The sequence below is a fragment of the Pleurodeles waltl genome, chromosome 10 (assembly GCF_031143425.1).
Source record: "Pleurodeles waltl isolate 20211129_DDA chromosome 10, aPleWal1.hap1.20221129, whole genome shotgun sequence".
Lineage (NCBI taxonomy): Eukaryota > Metazoa > Chordata > Amphibia > Caudata > Salamandridae > Pleurodeles > Pleurodeles waltl.
The window spans coordinates 298,241,802-298,264,649 of record NC_090449.1 but is presented as its reverse complement, the minus strand read 5'-3'; the positions used below and the strand labels follow the sequence as shown (position 1 = coordinate 298,264,649).

The following is a 22,848-nucleotide window of genomic DNA, read 5'->3' as shown; positions in this document are numbered from 1 at the left end:
GGCCGGTCCTCATCTCGGGTAAAGTCTCAGGTAGGTATAAACAGAAGCACAAGAGGTTGATGTGGAATCTGTTCCTTCCTGTCATCTCAAACTAGAGAGAGAGCATTAATATGATGTAGGAAGTTGGCTCTGTATACACTATTTCAAAGTAAGAAATAGCATGCACAGAGTCCAAGGGTTCCCCTTAGAGGTAAGATAGTGGCAAAAAGAGATCATTCTAATGCTCTATTTTGTGGTAGTGTGGTCTAGCAGTAGGCTTATCAGAGGGTAGTGTTAAGCATTTGTTGTACACTCACAGGCAATAAATGAGGAACACACACTCAGACAATTCCAGGCCAATAGGTTTTTATATAGAAAAATATATTTTCTTAGTTTATTTTAAGAACCACAGGTTCAAGATTTACAAACAAAACTTTAAATGAAAGGTATTTCACTCTGGTATCTTAAGAACTTTGAATCATCACAATAGCATGTCAAGGACAAGGAAGCACAGAAAGTACACCCTCAGGGGCGGCCGGGTGCAGAGTGAAAACAGGCGTCTGGTTCGCAATAGGTTTCAATGGGAGACCCAGGGGTCTCTTCAGCGAAGCAGGCAGGCAAGGGGGAGTCTCCTCGAGGTAGCCACCACCTGGGCAAGGGAGAGGGCCACCTGGGGGTCGCTCCTGCACTGGAGGTCGGATTCTTCAGGTCCTGGGTGCTGCGGGTGCAGTGGGTTTCCGAGGCGTCTGGTTCTTTGAAGCAGGCAGTTGCGGTCAGGGGGAGCCTCTGGATTCCCTCTGCAGGCGTAGCTGTGGGGGTTCAGGGGGGGTCAACTCTGGCTACACATGGACTTGCAGTCACCGGGGAGTCCTCCCTGTAGGTTTGTTTCTCCGCAGGTCGAGCCGGGGGCGTCTGGTGCAGAGTGGAAAGTCTCACGCTTCCGGCGGGGAAACATGTAGTCCTTTAAAAGTTGTTTCTTTGTTGCAAGTTTCAGTCTTTGTGGAACAGGGCTGCTGTCCTCAGGAGTTCTTGGTCCTTTTAGATGCAGGGTAGTCCTCTGAAGCTTCAGAGGTCACTGGACCCTGGGGGACGCGTCACTGTTGCAGTTTTTCTTGAAGTGGGGAGACAGGCCGGTAGGGCTGGGGCCAAAGCAGTTGGTGTCTCCGTCTTCTCTGCAAGGCTTCAGGTCAGCAGTCCTTCTTCGTCTTCAGGTTGCAGGAATCTCTCTTCCTAGGTTCTGGGAGCCCCTTAATACTCAATTTAGGGGTGTGTTTAGGTCTGGGAGGTTAGTAGCCAACGGCTACTAGCCCTGAGGGTGGCTACACCCTCCTTGTGCCTCCTCCCTGAGGGGGGAGAGGGGGCACATCCCTAATCCTATTGGGGAATCCTCCATCTGCAAGATGGAGGATTTCTAAAAGTAAGTCTCACCTCAGCTCAGGACACCTTAGGGGTTGTCCTGACTGGCCAGTGACTCCTCCTTTTTATTCTCATTATCTCCTCTGGCTTTGCCGCCAAAAGTGGGGCCGTGGCCTGAGGGGGCGGGCATCTCCACTAGCTGGGATGTCCTGTGGCGCTGTAACAAAGGGGGGTGAGCCTTTGAGGCTCACCGCCAGATGTTAAAGTTCCTGCAGGGGTAGGTGAGGAGCACCTCCACCCAGTACAGGCTTTGTTACTAGCCACAGAGTGACAAAGGCACTCTCCCCATGTGGCCAGCAACATGTCTGGTGTGTGGCAGGCTGGCAAAACTAGTCAGCCCACACTGGAAGTCGGGAATGTTTTCAGGGGGCATCTCTAAGATGCCCTCTGGGTGTATTTTACAATAAAATGTACACTGGCATCAGAGTGCATTTATTGTGCTGAGAAGTTTGATACCAAACTTCCCAGTTTTCAGTGTAGCCATTATGGTGCTGTGGAGTTCGTGTATGACAGACTCCCAGACCATATACTCTTATGGCTACCCTGCACTTACAATGTCTAAGGTTTTGCTTAGACTCTGTAGGGGCATAGTGATCATGCACCTATGCCATCATCTGTGGTATAGTGCACCCTGTCTTAAGGCTGTAAGGCCTGCCAGAGGGGTGACTTTATCTATGCCATAGGCAGTGTGAGGTTGGCATGGCACTCTGAGGGGAGTGCCATGTCGACTTAGTCATTTTCTCCCCACCAGCACACACAAGCTGGCAAGCAGTGTATATGTGCTGAGTGAGGGGTCCCCAGGGTGGCATAAGACATGCTGCAGCCCTTAGAGACCTTCCCTGGCATCAGGGCTGTTGGTACCAGGGATACCAGTTACAAGGGACTTACCTGGATGCCAGGGTGTGCCAATTGTGGAGACAAAGGTACAGGTTAGGGAAAGAACACTGGTGCTGGGGCCTGGTTAGCGGGCCTGGTTAGCAGGCCTCAGCACACTTTCAAATCATAACTTGGCATCAGCAAAGGCAAAAAGTCCGGGGGTAACCATGCCAAGGAGGCATTTCCTTACACATGACATCTGGTTTCACTTCTGAACTCCCAAAAACCAATTCAGAGTTTGGTCCCTATAGAATCCTAATTTCTGGGACTTTCTGCTACTTTGCAGCAAATAGGGGTGTTTAACGAGGCCATGCTGCAAATATTTTCCACGCTTTTGGCTTCCTCTGTCACACATTTTGGACCTCAAGGACCAGTAGAGGCCTCCAGTCGAGGTTCCATCTACAGTTCCCCTCTTGAACCCGCATCTGGTTTCACTCCAGCTTTGGTACCTTGATCTTGACCTAGTGCGCACTTCAATCCAGCTGGGGTGCAGCCAATAACCAATTCTACACAGATAACCTTGTCCATACCACACAGCAGAGTTCATGCCTTACATCAACTATTTGGATCTGATTCTAATGTGAATGTCTCTGGTGAAGGGGATGAGTTCACCCCACGATACAATGTGGATAATTGATATGCCAAGTTGCGGGATGTCAGTTGTCTGGCCAATTCCCCATACACTGGACTTGTCTCTCCCCCTGGTCCTGCCTTTGAGGAGAGTGCCTCTTCTACTATGGTAGATGAGCTGCAGAGGACCTTGACCTCCATATCCCTACAATGGAGATCAGAACTAAATGTCTTGATGGAGGTTCTTTAGCCTGGCCAGGCACCTTCCTCTCTTGAAGTTCAATGAGGCGTTGGCTAATAACCTCATAGGCTCTTTGGAAAAGCCATGTTGTGTGCCCCTAGTTAATAGACAGGTAGCTTGTTGCCACATACAGGCCTAGGCAATCCTGACCTTTTGACACAACACTTTGCCTGAGAGCCAGAAGGACCAGGTGTCCAATAGCAGAGTCAGCCTTGATGCCTTTTCCACTACTTGTCCTGAAATTTAGTCTGTACACATGGAAACTTTTGGTAAGCATACATTTTAAATGCCTAGTCTTGTTTTATGCTCAGCCAGTGTTTGTTGTCTTCTAGGCTGCTACAGGCGTGCCTTTGTAGTTGACCAAATCCTGCCAGCAGTTTCAAAGCCAACAGGTGTCTTTGGCTTAACCATACGGAACAGCATGGAAGCAGCAAAAATTTTAATATGGTTTGATATCAATACATCTGACTGCTTGGCTCAAGCAATGGGAACAAGTGTGGTGCTTCGATGCCATGCTTAGATGAGGTCTATGGGCGTCTCTCGGGATGTCCATGCATCTTTAATGGATTTGGCATTTGATGCCTCTCACCTTTTTGGTGAGAAAGAAGACTTCTCCATGGAGAGTTGTGCCACAGCCCATTCCCTGCGGCTGCCTGCTCCTACCAGTAAATTTGTTCAGCAGTTTAAACATCTTTGGCTTTAATAGTGCCGCAAGTGTTTGCAAAAGTGATGGTGTTTGCAGCTTATACCTTCGGAGGTAGGGGTGCCAATATTCTCATAACTCCATGATTGGCTAGTTAATGAATGCTCCCCCCGGCAGTGATAAACCATCTCCAGACAGTAACATCCCCACATCATTGGGGTTCACTATCAATATGCCAAAGTCACGTCTGTCTCCTTCGTAGATGTTCTTGTTTATTGGAGCTATCCTAGATATTGTGAAGTTCTGTGCCTTCCCCATGAAGGTAGAGTATGGGACATTTGTGCTATGATCCTGATGTTTCAGCCTTGGTCTTGGAACTTAGTGAGGATGGCCTTGCGGCTGCTGGGGCTCTCTGCCGCCTCCATTCATCTAGTCCAAAATGCCAGCTGACTGACACTTGTAGGTTCTGCAGTGCCATCTAAAGTCCCAGTAGGACCAATTATATTACCTCCTAGTTTCGAAGGAGACTCTAAAAGATCTGCAGTGATAGCTACTAGACTGTGATTGCGCCAGTCGAAGACCCCTCATTACCCACGCAGAGTTAATGGTGGTCACGGATGTATCGCTACTTGGCTGGGGAGGCCCTTGTGGAGCGATGGAGATCAGAGGACTCTTGTTTCCTGCAAAAATCTTCCTCCACATCAGTTTGCTGGAGCTGCAGGCTGTGCGCTATCCACTTAAGGTTGATGGTCTCCTTACTATCAATTAAAGGGAGATTGGTACAGGTTCTCACAGACCCCACGACCAGCATGAGGTAATGGAGTAGGCGGGGGAAGAGTGAGGTCCCTTGGTCCTGTGCTAGGAGGCTTTGTACTGCTTGAAGCGGCTGATGCACCAGGGCATTTTTCTCATTGTGAACCAACTGGTAGGATCTTTAAACGTCATTGCGAACAAACTCATTTCTTAATGCCTAGTGGATCGTTAAGGTCAGTTAAACCGGAAGACAGGGCAGGACCGTTTCCAGTAAGGGGGATAACACTGGCTCAGTCTTTTCCCAACCAGCAAGAACAAGTAACTCCATCATTTTTGTGTGCTAGAGATTCCAAAAAAAGCTTTTTCTCGAAGATGCATTCCTCCTGGAGTAGAGCTCAGGACTCCTCTATGCCTTATCCTTCTACCCCCGTTGACTGAAGTTCTGAAGATCAAGTCCGACTGAGCACAAGTCATCTGTCATCCTGGTGGCTCTGGATTGACCCAGGATAATGTGGTATCAAGAAATCCTGGGAATGTCTATCTGCCTCCGATCGAGCTGCTGCTTTGGGATGATTTACAGTCCCAGTAACAGGGTAGAATCTTTCACTCAGACGTTGCCCTTCAGGTGTTACTGGCAGTTAGTCTTATTTGTGTTTTCATTAATCATCAAAATCGGTGTGCACTGGGATAAGTTTGTGGGTCACTGTGGATTGACCTGCAGCAGGCTAAGCTGTCTGAAGTGATGGTGCTGGTTTTGTAGTTGGCCCAGTCTGGGCTTGGGTTGGGCACTGTTACAGGATATTTGTCAGCTTTTTCTGGTTTTGTAAAGTTGCTGGATAAGTCTTTTTTTTTCTTTTTTTTTTAAACCCTGTTGTGCTGAGATTTCATAAAGGCTTAAAGCACACTTCTACCAAAGCCATTGGTAGTACAGCAGTGGGACTTCAATTTTTCCTGTGCATTTGCAACACTTTAGAAACATGAATATTGTTCCAGAAAACATTCAAGATGATCTAAGTCTTGATTGAAGTGAAGGTACTGGCTCCTAGACTTTTTGTGGTGCTGCAAAGTGATGTCTTGAAGGGAGAGTTCCTCATCGGATGTAGCCACCTCAAAATGTTTTTGACCACCTCAGAACTTTTTTTTCTTTGCTTTTTTTTCTTTGGGATATAGGTCATGCAGGTATTAATACAATTGCATGTGGCCGATGGAATGTTACTTGAAAGTGGGTTATTTTGGACAATGTTGACAGGGACTTGGATTATGAAGATTAATGACGTGGGTCACTGAGCCACTGTCTAGAGGGCCTGATACTATGTGGCAAATCTAGCAGCTCATGAGAATGTGTTCACACAAGATTTGCCTTCTTGGGATATATCTTCCAAAGAGTTTAGTTTCTGTCAGAATACAGTTTTCAAAAGTGTATATCCTATGGTGCATCTAAATTATATTCTTGTGTTCTTTTTTGTTGTTAAAGGATTACTTTGACATAGTGAAAAATCCTATGGATCTTTCCTCCATTAAACGGAAATTAGATACTGGGCAGTATCAGGAGCCATGGCAGTACGTGGAAGATGTCTGGTTAATGTTTAACAATGCCTGGCTTTATAACCGCAAAACCTCCCGGGTCTACAAATTCTGCAGCAAGTTAGCAGAAGTCTTTGAACAGGAGATTGATCCAGTGATGCAGTCCCTTGGCTACTGTTGTGGGCGTAAGGTAAGAGTAGCTTGCTGCTTTTAAGAGGATGAGACTAATATAAGCTCAGTTTTGTATATGTTTCTAGCTGAAAGCACTTTATACCACTTGAACATGTTTTTTCTAGTTTACATCCTACAACTGCACAAAATATCAGTATTAAAGAAGGGGGAGCCATGCCTAGTGATCCACCGTAATGGAATTAATGTTTTATTGGAGTTTTGGGTTGGGAAAACTCAGCAGAACTGTCGCCTTGCATGGTGAAATAAAACACTTGATTTTGAATTAAGGTAAACTGTGGCAGTGTTTGGTTCCCCATCCTGGAAATATAGACAGAGCTTTGTGTTTGTTAATTTTGGAGTAGTACATTGTTTTAGGGTCTATTGCCAGGCTGTTGTACTTCTATAGTTGTATATTGCTCCAGGATATATGTTTGTGGTAGCAAAAAAGTAATAATAGGGATTACTAGATGTTGGTTTCACAGATCTGTATTGACCTGTATTGATCTGTACTCACTAGCAAAGCATACAAGATGTGCGTGAGGAACACTGACTAATGAGTGTGTATTCTGAGAATGGTGAGTTTCCAGTTAATTTCATACCTGCTGCTGCGTATAGCCAGAGCTGATGAGAACTAGCTATTGCTAGGTAGACGTGAGGTGCATTGTCTGAGCAGTTTATGGTGTCTGGACTGGAGTAACAGGTCTATCCCATTCTTGGGCTGATTTTAATCCTACAAAGCCAAGTCTGTGGTTCCTGTATTACAATGTATTTAAATAAATCTGTGCACTACATAGTAAGTATAACAGTACAAAAGGGAAAAGTCAAGTTAAAAAAAAAAAAAAAAAGATGATTTCTGAAATGGCTGAGCCACTAGTCCTATTAAGTCGGTGGAAAATGGGCAGGAAAGACTATGAAATCAAGTAGCATGTTAAGAAGTGCGAAATGGCAGGCCTGGACCAGTGCAGTTGGAGTATTCAGTTTTTAGGGGCTTGTATTGAGAAAAGAAATTGAAGTAGGGTGCTAGAGGTTCACATAATGCCCTCAGAGAAGATGACCAGTGTTGGCAATCTGAAATGCTGCTATCCGTAGATCAGAGCTGTGTGTGGTCCTTGCACTGACTTTGCAGAGGGACCTTGAGGCCAGGTCGGTCCCAGTTCATTTTGAGTTACTTTGGCAAAACTGTTCGGAAGGATCAAACTGTGGTTATTATAGTACATTGTTCTGTGTCTAATCACATTTCCACTTCACCAAATTATACTCAGTTATTCATTTAAAACATAAAGATCACATTTCATGGGCACCTTATTTCATTTTAAAACAGTGCCAAAATATAAAAGCTATCCCCTGCTCTATACTCGTGTGTGTGTATAATGTGTATATTATATGTCTACAGTTTCACATAATATTCCTGAAAGTAAAGTCCATGTAGTACAGTGTGCACACTGATGGATAAATGAAAACAATGACGGTACGATTAGATAATCTAATCCTCTTTAGTTAAACTTCCTCTTGCTGACCTCCAAAGACAACAGATTGTTTAAATACAGCCAGTGAAGAATTACATTAAAGTATGTTGTCTTCCCGCTTCTGTTAGATGTTGTCTGTTAGAAATGGGGTTCCTGGTTTGCTAGTGTATGTACTTCAGCCAGACAGGGACCACAACTCTAGTCAGGGCAAGGGAGTTACCGACTAAAGATAATCCCTGCTCACCCCCTTGGTAGCTTGGCACGAGCAGTCAGGCTTATCCCAGATGCAATTTTTAAAGCAATTGCACAACACACATAACATACGGGACACAATAAATACACCACCAAGGAAATGCTACAACAAGTTATATAAAAATAAACTGTATTGCATAAACCATCGTTAGACCAAACACGACATGTAAGTAATACCTGCTACACAAGCAGATGTCAGAACAGTACACAGGTTACTTGTTCTCTGCAAAAGCAAGCCGTAGTCAGCATAAGAAGGAGGGCAGAAATATACTGGTGAATTGCAGTTCCTACGAGAATCACCAACACCACCTTCTACCAGAAGGTTGCAGCACGTTGGCTCTTCTTGTACATGTACTATAGTAACTGAGGCACACCCTGCACAGCAAAGGAGCTCCTGTGCTCCTCTGACACAAAGCGCAGTATTAAAATAAGCACTGGCCAGATTGAGGCCTCTGGTGAGGATCCCGTCCTGATCTGCTAGTCTCTGGGTAAAAAAATAAAAGGGGGGGCTCATGCCTGAGAGCACCGCCTTCCTGCACGCCTCTTAGGAGAAATGCAGAAGGGCACCCGAGAGGCACTCCTCACTCCCGCGTCGGGGAGAAATAATTGTAGAAGTATGTTCCAGTACAGGGATCACCCACGCAACTCTCTGTACGGCGGGGGGGGGAACCTCCCCACGTAGAGCCCAGCATCTACTCACAAGTAGCACCTACTTCGTTGGCAGGTTGGGGGGGACTTCTCCTAGTTTTCTTTGCCTCGGAAATAATGGATTCTCCGTGAGGCCCCGGTACCCCCATCTGACTCTCGCACGTGCGGGACAGCCTTCCTTGGTGCTCATGCATTGTAGGAAGAAGGCGGCGAATTCAGCCGGCTCAGTTTCTTCTCTGTTGTTGGAAACCGCACGTCTCCTCACAGACGACCCTCCTGGGTCGGAGGCGCAAGCTCAGCCCCACCCCCGCCTGGTCGGCAGGAATCTCCTCCCTCAGGAGATTCTGTCCTGCGGAGGACAGAGACCCTCAGGAGTTTCTGTCCTCTGCGGTTTCCAGCTGTTCTTACAGCAGTGCAGCAGCTCCTCTGGATTCGCCCGGGTCACTGCGGTGATTCCTACAAACTGAGTGCCTGCCAGCCCCCTGGGGGCACTGCATGAAGCACACTTGTCCCGCTATGACTGGAATAGGCCTGCAGGCTCCTCTCGGCCGCTCCTGCATTGCGGGGCACCATCAGTGTCTCCACAGGGCGCTAATGGGCTGACATAAAAAAAGAGCTCTTTATTCGCTACTGGCAATAATGCAAAGAGCGCACTGGGCAGGCAAGAAAGTGCTCTTCACTTGCTGTAATGCACGAAGGAAGCGCACTCCATGCACTAGTACTGAAAAGCTGCCAGGGAGCAGGAGACAGCGCTCCCCATGCCCTGGGCTTCACAAAGACCCTCAGGGGGACAGTGGGGCAACCAGCAGAAAAGCAGTCCAGGTGGGTCCTTAGTCAGTCCAGTAGTTCCTCTGACAGGTTCTGTCCCACGTCCAGAAAGTGCTCTAAAAATGTGGGGGACAACGCCCTGTACTTATACTCATTTTGTGCAGCTTTCACAAAAGGGGAAGAAGAGGTTCTAACCAGTTTCATGAATGTCCCTTTTACCTCCAGCACTGGCTCCAGACATCAGTAGGGGGTAAACAAGCCCTTGGTGTGAAGCCAGGGCGCAGCCTTTACAGATGCATGTATGTCCTGCCTCTACCAGCCCAGGAAGACCATTCAGTATGTAGATGTACTCTTGTTACACCTCCCCCCACCCTGTGTACAAGCTGTCTGAAAAGTATGCACGAAGCCCAGCTGTCACTCTGCCCAAGATGTGGATTGGAGTCAGGCTGCAAAACACCAGAGTGATAAGCACTGAGAAATGTCCATGTTCTAGAAGTGGTATTTCTATGATGGTAAGAAAAAATTTACCTACACCAGTAAGCAGCATTTCTCACTACCACTCCAACCATACCAAACATGCTTACACCACCCCCATAGATCAGACAGTAACACTTAGCCACCTGAAAGGCCATTTTCAAAGCAATCCTATGAGATTGGCAGCTCCCACAGCAGTGAGAAACAAAATAGCCTGTTTGCCACTACTAGGGCAGACCCCACAACCAGGCACTTGTCCCACCTCTTACCTACACAGCACTCTACCCATAGGGCTACCTAGGGTCTACCTTAGGGGTGACTTATATGTAGTAAAATGGGAGTTCAAGGCCTGGCAAGTAGATTTAAATGGCAGGCCCCTGTAGCAATCAACTCCGCCCGCAGGCCCTGCGGTGTCCTGAGACAGGTTTGAAAGGCTACTTCTGTGGGTGGAGCAAAGCTGCGCTGCAGGCCCACTAGTAGCATAATCAATTCACAGACCCTGGGTATAAGGGATACCACTTTACAAGGAACTTGCAGGTAAATAAGATAAGACAATCAGGTGTACACCAATCGTACCAAGTTTAGAAGGGAGAACACATGCACTTTAGCACTGATCAGAAGTGATAAAGTGCTCAGAGTCGTAGAGCCAACAAAAAGGGGTCAGAAAAATAAGGGGAGGAAGGCAAAAAGGGCCAGGTCCAACACTGTCCTTTGCAGAAGTTGCAATAGCTGATGATGTAGCAGTGTTGAAAAAAATGGCACCTGGTGTTACTGAATGCATGCCTTAGATCACAGTAGCAGTGACGATAACGGAAGCAGTCTTTCACCAGGATGGCACTAAACAAGAAGTTAACTTTTTGCTAGCATTGGCAGGTATTCCCATGAGATGGCAGAAATCTGGCATCAGCTTTTGTCTACTGAAGCTCATATAAGGGCAGAGTGTGCGCATGCTGATATCTTGACAACATGGGTAGAGGATGAAAATACACTAGTAATATGACAGCCTGTGCAAGTTTTTAGCGTTAAGGGTATGTTAAGGGCTGTTTGGCTAACATACGTGCTGTCTGCTCAGAGTGCCTGGCCTGGGACCTGGCTTAAATTATAATGGTCTTTAAGCAACATTAAGAAGACCTACACTGGACTGAAATGGTTGATGAAGAAAAACTAATCACACATTAACTTTTAGGCTTTGACTCGGTCATGTTTATTCCAGTGTTAACCTCTGGTCTCATTTGGCTATTTGTTCCCCGTAAGTGTTAGAAATTACATGCTGACTTTCCAGTAGGGAGGCTGTCCTTGCCCCTATACTGTCTGAACTGATTGTGAGTGCATTTGGTTTGGACATGAGGTTCACCATTCTTGGAAAGTAAATATTTTATTTGTTAATAAGAAACCAGATAATTAATGCCTGTCATACCAGCCGATCTCATTGATCAGTGTGGACACTAAACTGTACAAAATATTGGCTGAAAGATTTGCCTCTTTTATCACCTGGCATGTGACTGGTTGGCAGCATGGATTTATCTCTTGCAGGGATAGTAACTTCCATATTAATCTTGGTAAGGTTATGTGTGATGCTGCAGCAATTAAAGATAAAAAATTGCTATATCTGATAGACAACTAGCCGCAGATTCCTTACCTTAGAATTCTCGCCAGACTGGATCCGGTAAATTTTTTCAGCAGTACCTCTGCACGCCGGTAGAGGGGGGGTTGTGTGACTCGTATCAATGTAATCCTCGCGATATGACATAGACTGAGTCCATGTAGTCCCTCCCCCTGGCGCAGCAACGCGGAACTGGAGAAGCTGTTACCGCTGGCCCTTTTTGTTGGCCTTCTTTATCAGCGGTATTCGTCATTGAAGCATTTTGGCCTTATGTAAGGAGACGCCTTCCTTGGCATGGTTACCCCATTACCTTTTGCCTTTTGTTGATGCCAGTTATGATTTGAAAGTGCGCTGGGACCCTGCTAACCAGGCCCCAGCACCAGCGTTCTTTCCCTAAACTGTACCTTTGTTCCCACAATTGGCACAGCCCTGGCACACAGATAAGTCCCTTGTAAATGGTACCCCTGGTACCAAGGGCCCTGTGGCGAGGGAAGGTCTCTAAGGGCTGCAGCATGTCTTATGTCACCCTGGGGACCCCTCACTCAGCACATGCACACTGCCTCACTGCTTTTGTGTGCTGGTGGTTAGAAAATGATTACGTCGACATGGCACTCCCCTCAGGGTGCCATGCCCACCTCACTGCCTGTGGCATAGGTAAGTCACCCCTCTAGCAGGCCTTACAGCCCTAAGGGCAGGGTGCACTGTACCACAGGTGAGGGCATAGCTGCATGAGCACTATGCCCCTACAGTGTCTACTCAAAACCTTAGACATTGTGAGTGCAGGGTAGCCATAAAGAGTATATGGTCTGGGAGTCTGTCAATTACAAACTCCACAGTTCCATAATGGCTATACTGAAATCTGGGAAGTTTGGTATCAAACTTCTCAGCACAATAAATGTACACTGATGCCATTGATTTATTTATCGTAAAATACACCTAGAGGGCATCTTAGAGATGCCCCCTGAATACCAGTCTGACTCCTAGTGCTAGGCTGACCAGTTTCTGCCGGCCTGCCACAACCAGACGAGTTTCTGGCCACATGGGGTGAGTGCCTTTGTCACTCTGTGGCCAGGTGATTCTCACTTCCCTTGCAGGATCTGTAACTCCTGGCGGTGAGCCTCAAAGGCTCATGCCTTTTGTTACAGCGCCCCAGGGCATCCCAGCTAGTGGAGATGCCCGCCCCTCTGGCCACTGCTCCCACTTTTGGCGACAAGGCTGGAGGAGATAATGAAGAAAACAAAGAGGAGTCACCCACCAGTCAGGACAACCACTAAGGTGCCCTGAGCTGAGGTGACCCCTGCCTTTAGAAATCCTCCATCTTGATTTTGGAGGATTCCCCCAATAGGAATAGGGATGTGCCCCCCTCCCCTGAGGGAGGAGGCACAAAGAGGCCTGACCTAAACACCCCCCTACATTTAGTATTTAAGGGCGACCCTGAACCCAGGAAATCAGATTCCTGCAACCTGCAGAAAGAAGGACTGATGACCTGAAAGCCCAGCAGAGACGACAACTGACTTGCCCCCAGCCCTACCGGCCTGTCTCCAGATTCAAAGAAACTGCACAGCAACGCATCCAACAGGGACCAGCGACCTCTGAGGACTGCCCTGAACCCGAAGGACCAAGAAACTCCTGCGAACAGCGGCACTGTTCAAAACCTGCAACAAAGAAACAACTTTCAAAGAACTCTCTCTTCCCGCTGGAAGCATGAGACTTCATACTCTGCACCTGACGCCCCCGGCTCGAGTTTAAGAGAACAAACACCACAGAGAGAGCTCCCAGGTGACTACAACGACGTAGGTACCCTGAGTCGACCCCCGTGCACCCTCACAGAGAAGCCTGCAGAGAGGATCCAGAGGCTCCCTCTGACCGCGACTGCCTGGTAACAAGGAACCCAACGCCTGGAACAAGCACTGCAACCGCAGCCCCCAGGACCAAGAGGAACCACCTTCCAGTGCAGGAGTGACTAGCAGGTGGCCCTCTTCCTAGCCCAGTCGGTGGCTGGGCCGAGAAGCCCCCCTGTGCCTTGCCTGCATCACCTAAGTGACCCCCAGGTCCCTCCATTGCTTTCAATAGCAAACCCAACTCCTACTTTGCCTACTGCACCCGGCTGCCCCTGTGCCGCTGAGGGTGTGTTTTGTGGGCTTGTGTGTTCTCTGCGCCCCCCCTTTCCTCCCCCCTTGCTCTATAAAACCCCCTGGTCTGCTTCCTGAGGACGCAGGTACTTATCTGTAAGCAGATTAGGACCAGAGCACCCCTGTTCCCCCTGTTCCCCATGGGTGCCTATGTGTTTTGGGCCCTCCTTTGGCCTCTGCACCTGACCGGCCCTATGTTGCTGGTGCGGTAGCTTTGGGATTGCCTTGAACCCCCAATAGTGGGCTGCCTATGCCCAGGAGACTGACTGTGTAAGTGCTTTACTTACCCGAGAAACTTAACCAAACTTACCTCCCCCAGGAACTGTTGATTTTTGCACTGTCACTTTTAAAATAGGTTATTGCCATTTTAACCTAAACTGTGTGTACTACTGTTTTAAATGAAAGTTCTATACTTACCTGTCTGAATTACCTTGCATTTTATGTACTTACCTCAAATTTTGATTATTGTGGTTCTAAAATAAAGAAAATATATGTTCGATGGCATCTGTCGCTGTAGATACGCATGTTCTGCAATAGCTCGCCATCTGGTGTTGGGCCGGAGTGTTACAAGTTGTTTTTCTTCGAAGAAGTCTTTCGAGTCACGGGACCGAGTGACTCCTCCTTTTGTCTCCATTGCGCATGGGCGTCGACTCCATCTTCGATTGTTTTTTTTCCGCCATCGGGTTCGGACGTGTTCCTGTCGCTCCGAGTTTCGGAACGGAAAAAATAGTTAATTTCGGAAGATTTTCGTCGGTATTGTTGCGTTCGGGATCGGTGTACTTAGATTCCACACCGCATCGACGATCGAAGAGCTCCGGTGCCCTTCGGGGTAGTTTTTCGATCCTCCGTCGGGGCCTGGTCGGCCCGACCGCGTGCTGAAGAACGCCGATGGAACGGACCCCGTTCCGTTTCTGCCCCAAATGCCACAATAAATACCCCTACACAGACCAACACTTGGTCTGCAACCTGTGCCTGTCACCTGAGCACAGCGAAGACACCTGCGAGGCCTGTCGTGCGTTCCGGTCCCGAAAAACACTCTGAGACCGTCGAGCCAGAAGACTTCAAATGGCGTCCGCACCGACAGCCCAACGGGAGTTCGAGGAACAAGAAGAGGAAGGTACCTTCTCGATCCAAGACTCAGACTCCGAAGGATTCGACGATACACAAACCGTGAGTAAGACGTCGAAAACCACACAAAGAAACATTTACAAGGCCCAGGGGACGCCACTGCCACCAGGCCATGGCTCGACCCATAAATTCGGTGACCAACCGTCGGCACCGAAAAAGGCCCAAACAGTGCCGAGATCGTCCGACTCCGGTCGAGACACCGGCACGCAGCCTTCTCGGGACCGAGAAAGTGCTGGGGACAAGCCTCGACACCGAGATGCCGGTGTGGACATGGCTCGACGCCGAGACAGCGGCACCGAAACAGATCGACGCCGAGAGGTTTCGGCCCCGAAAAGGAAAAAAGTCACCTCGGAGCCGAAAAAACACGCAGACAAAGTTTCGATGCCGAAACAAACTGCAAGCGACCCAGCTTCAGGCTCTTATACAGAAGAGCACTCGCTAACCTCCCAAATGCAAAAGCATAGGTTTGAGGAAGAGCTACAAGCAACTGATGTGGACCATACGCAAAAGCGTATCTTCATTCAGCAGGGGACAGGAAAAATAAGCACCCTTCCCCCCATTAGGAGAAAGAGAAGGTTGGAGTTCCAGACGGAACAAGCACCACAACCAAAAGTGGTGAAAAGCGTTACACCACCACCCTCTCCTCCGCCCGTGATTAACGTTTCACCAGCACAAACGCCATCACACTCCCCAGCTCACACCACCATGAGCCAGGGTGACCAAGATCAGGACGCATGGGACCTATACGACGCCCCAGTGTCAGATAACAGCCCGGAGGCATACCCTACAAAACCATCTCCACCAGAAGACAGCACCGCGTACTCTCAGGTGGTGGCTAGAGCAGCACAATTTCACAACGTAAGCCTCCACTCAGAACAGGTCGAGGATGATTTCTTGTTCAACACACTCTCCTCCACCCACAGCTCCTACCAAAGCCTGCCTATGCTCCCTGGTATGCTCCGGCACGCAAAAGACATATTTAAGGACCCGGTCAAAAGTAGGGCAATCACACCAAGGGTGGAAAAAAAGTATAAGCCGCCTCCTACGGACCCGGTTTTCATCACAACACAGCTGCCACCAGACTCTGTTGTTGTAGGAGCAGCTAGGAAAAGGGCCAACTCTCACACATCTGGAGATGCACCACCCCCAGATAAAGAAAGCCGCAAGTTCGATGCAGCTGGTAAGAGAGTCGCAGCACAAGCTGCAAACCAGTGGCGCATCGCGAACTCCCAGGCACTACTTGCGCGCTATGACAGAGCCCACTGGGACGAGATGCAACATCTCATTGAACATCTGCCCAAAGACTTTCAAAATAGGGCAAAACAAGTGGTTGAGGAGGGACAGACCATCTCCAACAACCAGATACGTTCCTCCATGGACGCTGCAGATACAGCTGCACGGACAATTAATACATCTGTAACTATCAGAAGGCATGCATGGCTCCGAACGTCTGGATTTAAACCAGAGATTCAACAAGCAGTTCTCAATATGCCTTTTAATGAAAAAGAACTGTTCGGTCCAGAAGTGGACACAGCGATTGAGAAACTCAAAAAAGATACGGACACTGCCAAAGCCATGGGCGCACTCTACTCCCCGCAGAGCAGAGGGAATTACAGCACATTCCGTAAAACGCCCTTTCGAGGGGGGTTTCGGGGTCAAAGCACACAAGCCAGCACCTCACAAGCAACACCGTCCACTTACCAGGGACAGTATAGAGGAGGTTTTCGGGGACAATATAGAGGAGGGCAATTCCCTAGAAATAGAGGGAGATTTCAAAGCCCCAAAACCCCTACTACTAAACAATGACTCACATGTCACTCACCCCCTCCACACAACACCAGTGGGGGGAAGAATAGGTCATTATTACAAAGCATGGGAGGAAATCACTACAGACACTTGGGTTCTAGCAATTATCCAACATGGTTATTGCATAGAATTTCTACAATTCCCTCCAAACATACCACCAAAAGCACAAAATTTAACAACACACCATTCCAATCTCCTGGAGATAGAAGTGCAGGCACTATTGCAAAAGAATGCAATCGAATTAGTGCCAAACACACAAATAAACACAGGAGTTTACTCACTGTACTTTCTGATACCAAAGAAGGACAAAACGCTGAGACCAATCCTAGACCTCAGAGTAGTGAACACTTTCATCAAATCAGACCACTTCCACATGGTCACACTACAAGAAGTATTGCCATTGCTAAAACTGCACAACTACATGGCAACTTTAGACCTCAAGGATGCTTATTTCCATATACCAATACACCCATCGCACAGGAAATACCTAAGGTTTGTATTCAAAGGAATACATTACCAATTCAAGGTACTGCCTTTCGGATTAACAACCGCACCAAGAGTCTTTACCAAATGTCTAGCAGTAGTCGCAGCACACATAAGAAGGCAGCAAATACATGTGTTCCCATATCTAGACGACTGGCTAATCAAGGCCCATTCGTTAATAGAGTGCTCAAATCACACAAATCATATCATACAAACCCTCTTCAAACTAGGGTTCACCGTCAATTTCACAAAATCCTAAATTCTGCCACGCAAGGTACAACAATACCTGGGAGCCATAATAGACACATCAAAAGGAGTAGCCACTCCAAGTCCACAAAGAATTCAAAATTTCAACACCATCATACAACGCATGTATCCAACACAAAAGATACAGGCAAAGATGGTATTACAACTCCTAGGCATGATGTCATCATGCATAGCCATTGTCCCAAACGCAAGACTGCACATGAGGCCCTTACAACAATGCCTAGCATCACAGTGGTCTCAAGCACAGGGTCACCTCCTAGATCTGGTGTTAATAGACCGCCAAACTTACCTCTCGCTTCTGTGGTGGAACAACATAAATTTAAACAAAGGGCGGCCTTTCCAAGACCCAGTGCCACAATACGTAATAACAACAGATGCTTCCATGACAGGGTGGGGAGCACACCTCAATCAACACAGCATACAAGGACAATGGAACGTACATCAAACAAAACTGCATATCAATCACCTAGAACTTCTAGCAGTTTTTCAAGCACTAAAAGCTTTCCAACCAATAATAGTTCACAAATACATTCTCGTCAAAACAGACAACATGACAACAATGTATTATCTAAACAAGCAGGGAGGGACGCACTCCACGCAGTTAAGCCTGCTAGCACAAAAAATTTGGCATTGGGCAATTCACAACCAAATTCGCCTAATTGCACAGTTTATACCAGGGATACAAAATCAACTCGCAGACAATCTCTCTCGAGATCACCAACAGGTCCACGAATGGGAAATTCACCCCCAAATACTGAACACTTATTTCAAACTCTGGGGAACACCTCAGATAGACTTGTTTGCGACAAGGGAGAACGCAAAATGCCAAAACTTCGCATCCAGATACCCACACAAACAATCCCAAGGCAATGCCCTATGGATGAACTGGTCAGGGATATTTGCTTACGCTTTTCCTCCTCTCCCTCTCCTTCCTTACCTGGTAAACAAACTCAGTCAAAGCAAACTCAAACTCATATTGATAGCACCAACTTGGGCAAGGCAACCCTGGTACACAACGCTGCTAGACCTATCAGTGGTACCCTGCATCAAATTGCCCAACAGGCCAGATCTGTTGACACAGCACAACCAAAAGATCAGACACCCAGATCCAGCATCGCTGAATCTAGCAATCTGGCTCCTGAAATCCTAGAATTCGGGCACTTACAACTTACCCAAGAATGTATGGAAGTCATAAAACAAGCAAGAAGGCCATCCACCAGGCACTGCTATGCAAGTAAATGGAAGAGGTTTGTTTGCTACTGCCATATTAATCAAATACAACCATTACACACAACTCCAGAACATGTAGTGGGTTACTTGCTTCACTTACAAAAATCTAACCTAGCTTTCTCTTCCATTAAGATTCACCTTGCAGCAATATCTGCATACCTGCAGACTACCTATTCAACTTCCCTATATAAAATACCAGTCATTAAAGCATTCATGGAGGGCCTTAGGAGAATTATACCACCAAGAACACTACCTGTTCCTTCATGGAACCTAAATGTTGTCCTAACTACACTTATGGGTCCACCTTTTGAACCCATGCACTCCTGCGACATACAGTTCCTAACCTGGAAGGTGGCATTTCTCATCGCCATTACTTCCCTGAGAAGAGTAAGCGAGATTCAGGCGTTTACTATACAGGAACCTTTTATACAACTACACAAAAATAAAGTCGTCCTAAGGACCAATCCTAAATTTTTGCCAAAGGTTATTTCACCGTTCCATCTAAATCAAACAGTGGAACTTCCAGTGTTCTTTCCACAGCCAGATACCGTAGCTGAAAGGGCACTACATACATTAGATGTCAAAAGAGCATTAATGTATTACATTGACAGAACAAAGAACATCAGAAAAACTAAACAACTCTTTATTGCATTTCAAAAACCTCATGCAGGAAACCCAATTTCAAAACAAGGTATAGCCAGATGGATAGTTAAATGCATCCAAATCTGCTACCTTAAAGATAAACGACAGCTGCCCATTACACCAAGGGCACACTCAACCAGAAAGAAAGGTGCTACCATGGCCTTTCTAGGAAACATCCCAATGCAAGAAATATGTAAGGCAGCCACATGGTCTACGCCTCACACATTCACCAAGCACTACTGTGTAGACGTGTTATCCGCACAACAAGCCACAGTAGGTCAAGCTGTATTAAGGACATTATTTCAGACTACTTCCACTCCTACAGGCTGATCCACCGCTTTTGGGGAAATAACTGCTTACTAGTCTATGCAGAACATGCGTATCTACAGCGACAGATGCCATCGAACTGAAAATGTCACTTACCCAGTGTACATCTGTTCGTGGCATCAGTCGCAGTAGATTCGCATGTGCCCACCCGCCTCCCCGGGAGCCTGTAGCAGTTTGGAAGTTACCTTCAATTATTTATATATGTATCATCTCAACCTTAAATAGGTGCATACTTAGTCACTCCATTGCATGGGCACTATTACTACAATTCAACTCCTACCTCACCCTCTGCGGGGGAAAAACAATTGAAGATGGAGTCGACGCCCATGCGCAATGGAGACAAAAGGAGGAGTCACTCGGTCCCGTGACTCGAAAGACTTCTTCGAAGAAAAACAACTTGTAACACTCCGGCCCAACACCAGATGGCGAGCTATTGCAGAACATGCAAATCTACTGCGACTGATGCCACGAACAGATGTACACTGGGTAAGTGACATTTTCATTGTCTATATAAAAACTATTGGCCTGTCTTGAGTGTGTGTTCCTCATTTATTGCCTATGTGTGTACAAAAAGCGCTTAATACTACCCTAGTAGTGTCTAATTTTGCGACTGTCAACCTCTAAGGGGAACCCTTGGACTCTGTGCACACTAGCTCTCACTTTGAGATAGTATATACAGAGCTAATTCCTACACCTTCCCTCTTGGCGGTTTTCGTTGTTGGAACAGTGTTTAGTTCTAAGTCTTTGCGGTAAAGGTAGATGAAGCTCCTGACAGCTTGGGTGTCTTCACAGCGTTCCAGAAGTCACTCATGTACAGCTCCTTCGAAGTCTCCAGATCCTGCGACGTCTCAAGGTAAGCGTCATCCTCGGTCTAAGTTGCATCCTTCTCCAGCTTCACTGCTCCGTGCAGCTCTTTCTTTTCATCTGAGGACGACCCTGTGCAGGAGACCCCATGCCTTCCAATTTATCCCAGGGCAACTCTGTCCCAGATAAGGGACTATTACTCATCCTTGCATGCTGTTTCTGGGCATGCCTCTCCCTCTGGAGTGCCTTTGGGCCCTAAGGAGGTGGCGGGTGCCCTGATGCGGTCGTCATCTGCATCTTTGTCCTCTGTTCCTATTGGGCCCCTGTAAGGAAATACCTCCATGGCATGGTTACCCCCCTGACTTTTTGCCTTTGCTGATGCCAAGTTATGATTTGAAAGTGTGCTGAGGCCTGCTATCCAGGCCCCAGCACCGGTGTTCTTTCCCTAAAACTGTACCTTTGTCTCTACAATTGGCACACCCTGGCATCCAGTTAAGTCCCTTGTAACTGGTACCTCTGGTACCAAGGGCCCTGATGCCAGGGAAGGTCTTTAAGGGCTGCAGCATGTCTTATGCCACCCTGGGGACCCCTCACTCAGCACAGACACACTGCTTGCCAGCTTGTGTGTGCTGGTGGGGAGAAAATGACTAAGTCGGCATGGCACTCCCCTCAGGGTGCCATGCCAACCTCACACTGCCCATGGCATAGATAAGTCACCCCTCTAGCAGGCCTTACAGCCCTAAGGCAGGGTGCACTATACCATAGGTGAGGGCATAGGTGCATGAGCACTATGCCCCTACAGTGTCTAAGCCAAACCTTAGACATTGTAAGTGCAGGGTCGCCATAAGAGTATATGGTCTGGGAGTCTGTCATACACGAACCCCACAGCACCATAATGGCTACACTGAAAACTGGGAAGTTTGGTATCAAACTTCTCAGCACAATAAATGCACACTGATGCCAGTGTACATTTTATTTCGAAATACACCCCAGAAGGCATCTTAGAGATGCCCCCTGAAAACATACCCAAGTTCCAGTTTTGCCAGCCTGCCACACACAAGACATGTTGCTAGCCACATGGTGAGAGTGCCCTTGTCACTCTGTGGCCAGTAACAAAGCCTGTACTGGGTGGAGGTGGTTCTCACCTCCCCCTGCAGGAACTGTAACACCTGTCGGTGAGCCTCAAAGGCTCACCCCCTTTGTTACAGCGCCAAAGGGCATCCCAGGCTACCGGCCTGTCTCCCCACTTCTAGAGAAACTGCAACAGCGACGCATCCCCCAGGGTCCAGCGACTTCTGAAGCCTCAGAGGACTACCCTGTATCTAAAAGGACCAAGAACTCCCGAGGACAGCGGCCCTGTTCCAAAGAAACTACAACTTGCAACAAAGAAACAACTTTTAAAGGACTCCATGTTTCCCGCCGGAAGCGTGAGACTTTCCACTCTGCACCCGACGCCCCCGGCTCAACCTGCGGAGAAACAACACTACAGGGAGGACTCCCCGGCGACTGCAAGCCCGTGAGTAGCCAGAGTTGACCCCCCTGAGCCCCCACAGCGACGCCTGCAGAGGGAATCCAGAGGCTCCCCTTGACCGCCTGCTTCCAAGAACCCAACGCCTGGTAAAGACACTGCACCCGCAGCCGCCAGGACCCGAAGGATCCGACCTCCAGTGCAGAAGCGACCCGCAGGTGGCCCACTCCCTTGCCCATGTGGTGGCTACCCTGAGGAGGCCCCCCCCTTGTCTGCCTGCTTCGCTGAAGAGACCCCTGAGTCTCCCATTGAAACCTATTGCAAACCCGACGCCTGTTTGCACTCTGCACCCGGCCGCCCCTGTGCCGCTGAGGGTGTAATTTCTGTGCTGACTTGTGTCCCCCCTGAACCCCCCCCCCTTCCCTGTTGCCCTACAAAACCCCCCTGGTCTGCCCTCCGAAGTCGTGGGTACTTACCTGCTGGCAGACTGGAACCGGGGCACCCCCTTCTCCATTGAAGCCTATGCGTTTTGGGCACCACTTTGACCTCTGCACCTGACCGGCCCTGAGCTGCTGGTGTGGTAACTTTGGGGTTGCCGTGAACACCCAATGGTGGGCTACCTTGGACCCAACTTTGAACCCTGTAGGTGTTTTACCTACCTGCAAAACTAACCAATACTTACTTCCGCCAGGAACTGTTGAAAATTGCAATGTCTAGTTTTAAAATAGCTTATTGCCATTTTTGCTAAAATTGTACATTATATTGTATTGATTCAAAGTTCCTATGATACCTGAGTGAAATACCTCTCATTTGAAGTATTACTTGTAAATCTTGAACCTGTGGTTCTTAAAATAAACTAAGAAAATATATTTTTCTATACAAAAACCTATTGGCCTGGAATTTGAGTGTGTGTTCCTCATTTATTGCCTGTGTGTGTACAACAAATGCTTAACGGTGGAGAAGTGTGGCTCAATGGTTAGAGCGGCAGACCCTGATACAGAAATCTGGCCCGGGACCAGGGTTCAATTCCCACCTTGGCGGGTCTTGGGCTCAATTTCCTCAGACCTGATAATTCTCGCATCAGTGCCTAATCTAATTCATGGGTCCCACTCGGTAACTCTGGGCAATAGCTTGCTTAATCTCCACAACGGCCCCAACAGCGCTGGGATGCCTGGCT

At 47.8% G+C, this 22,848-nt stretch overlaps 1 protein-coding gene across 1 annotated transcript in view; it reads left to right on the top strand.

Annotated features, from left to right (window-relative positions):
- The window catches only part of CREBBP (CREB binding protein), a 1,321,122-nt gene that overhangs the window by 762,771 nt on the left and 535,503 nt on the right, over window positions 1–22,848 (top strand). The window contains exon 18 of the mRNA XM_069210450.1: window positions 5,953–6,192. Coding sequence (XP_069066551.1) covers window positions 5,953–6,192 — 240 coding nt within the window. The remainder of the gene's footprint in view (window positions 1–5,952; window positions 6,193–22,848) is intronic.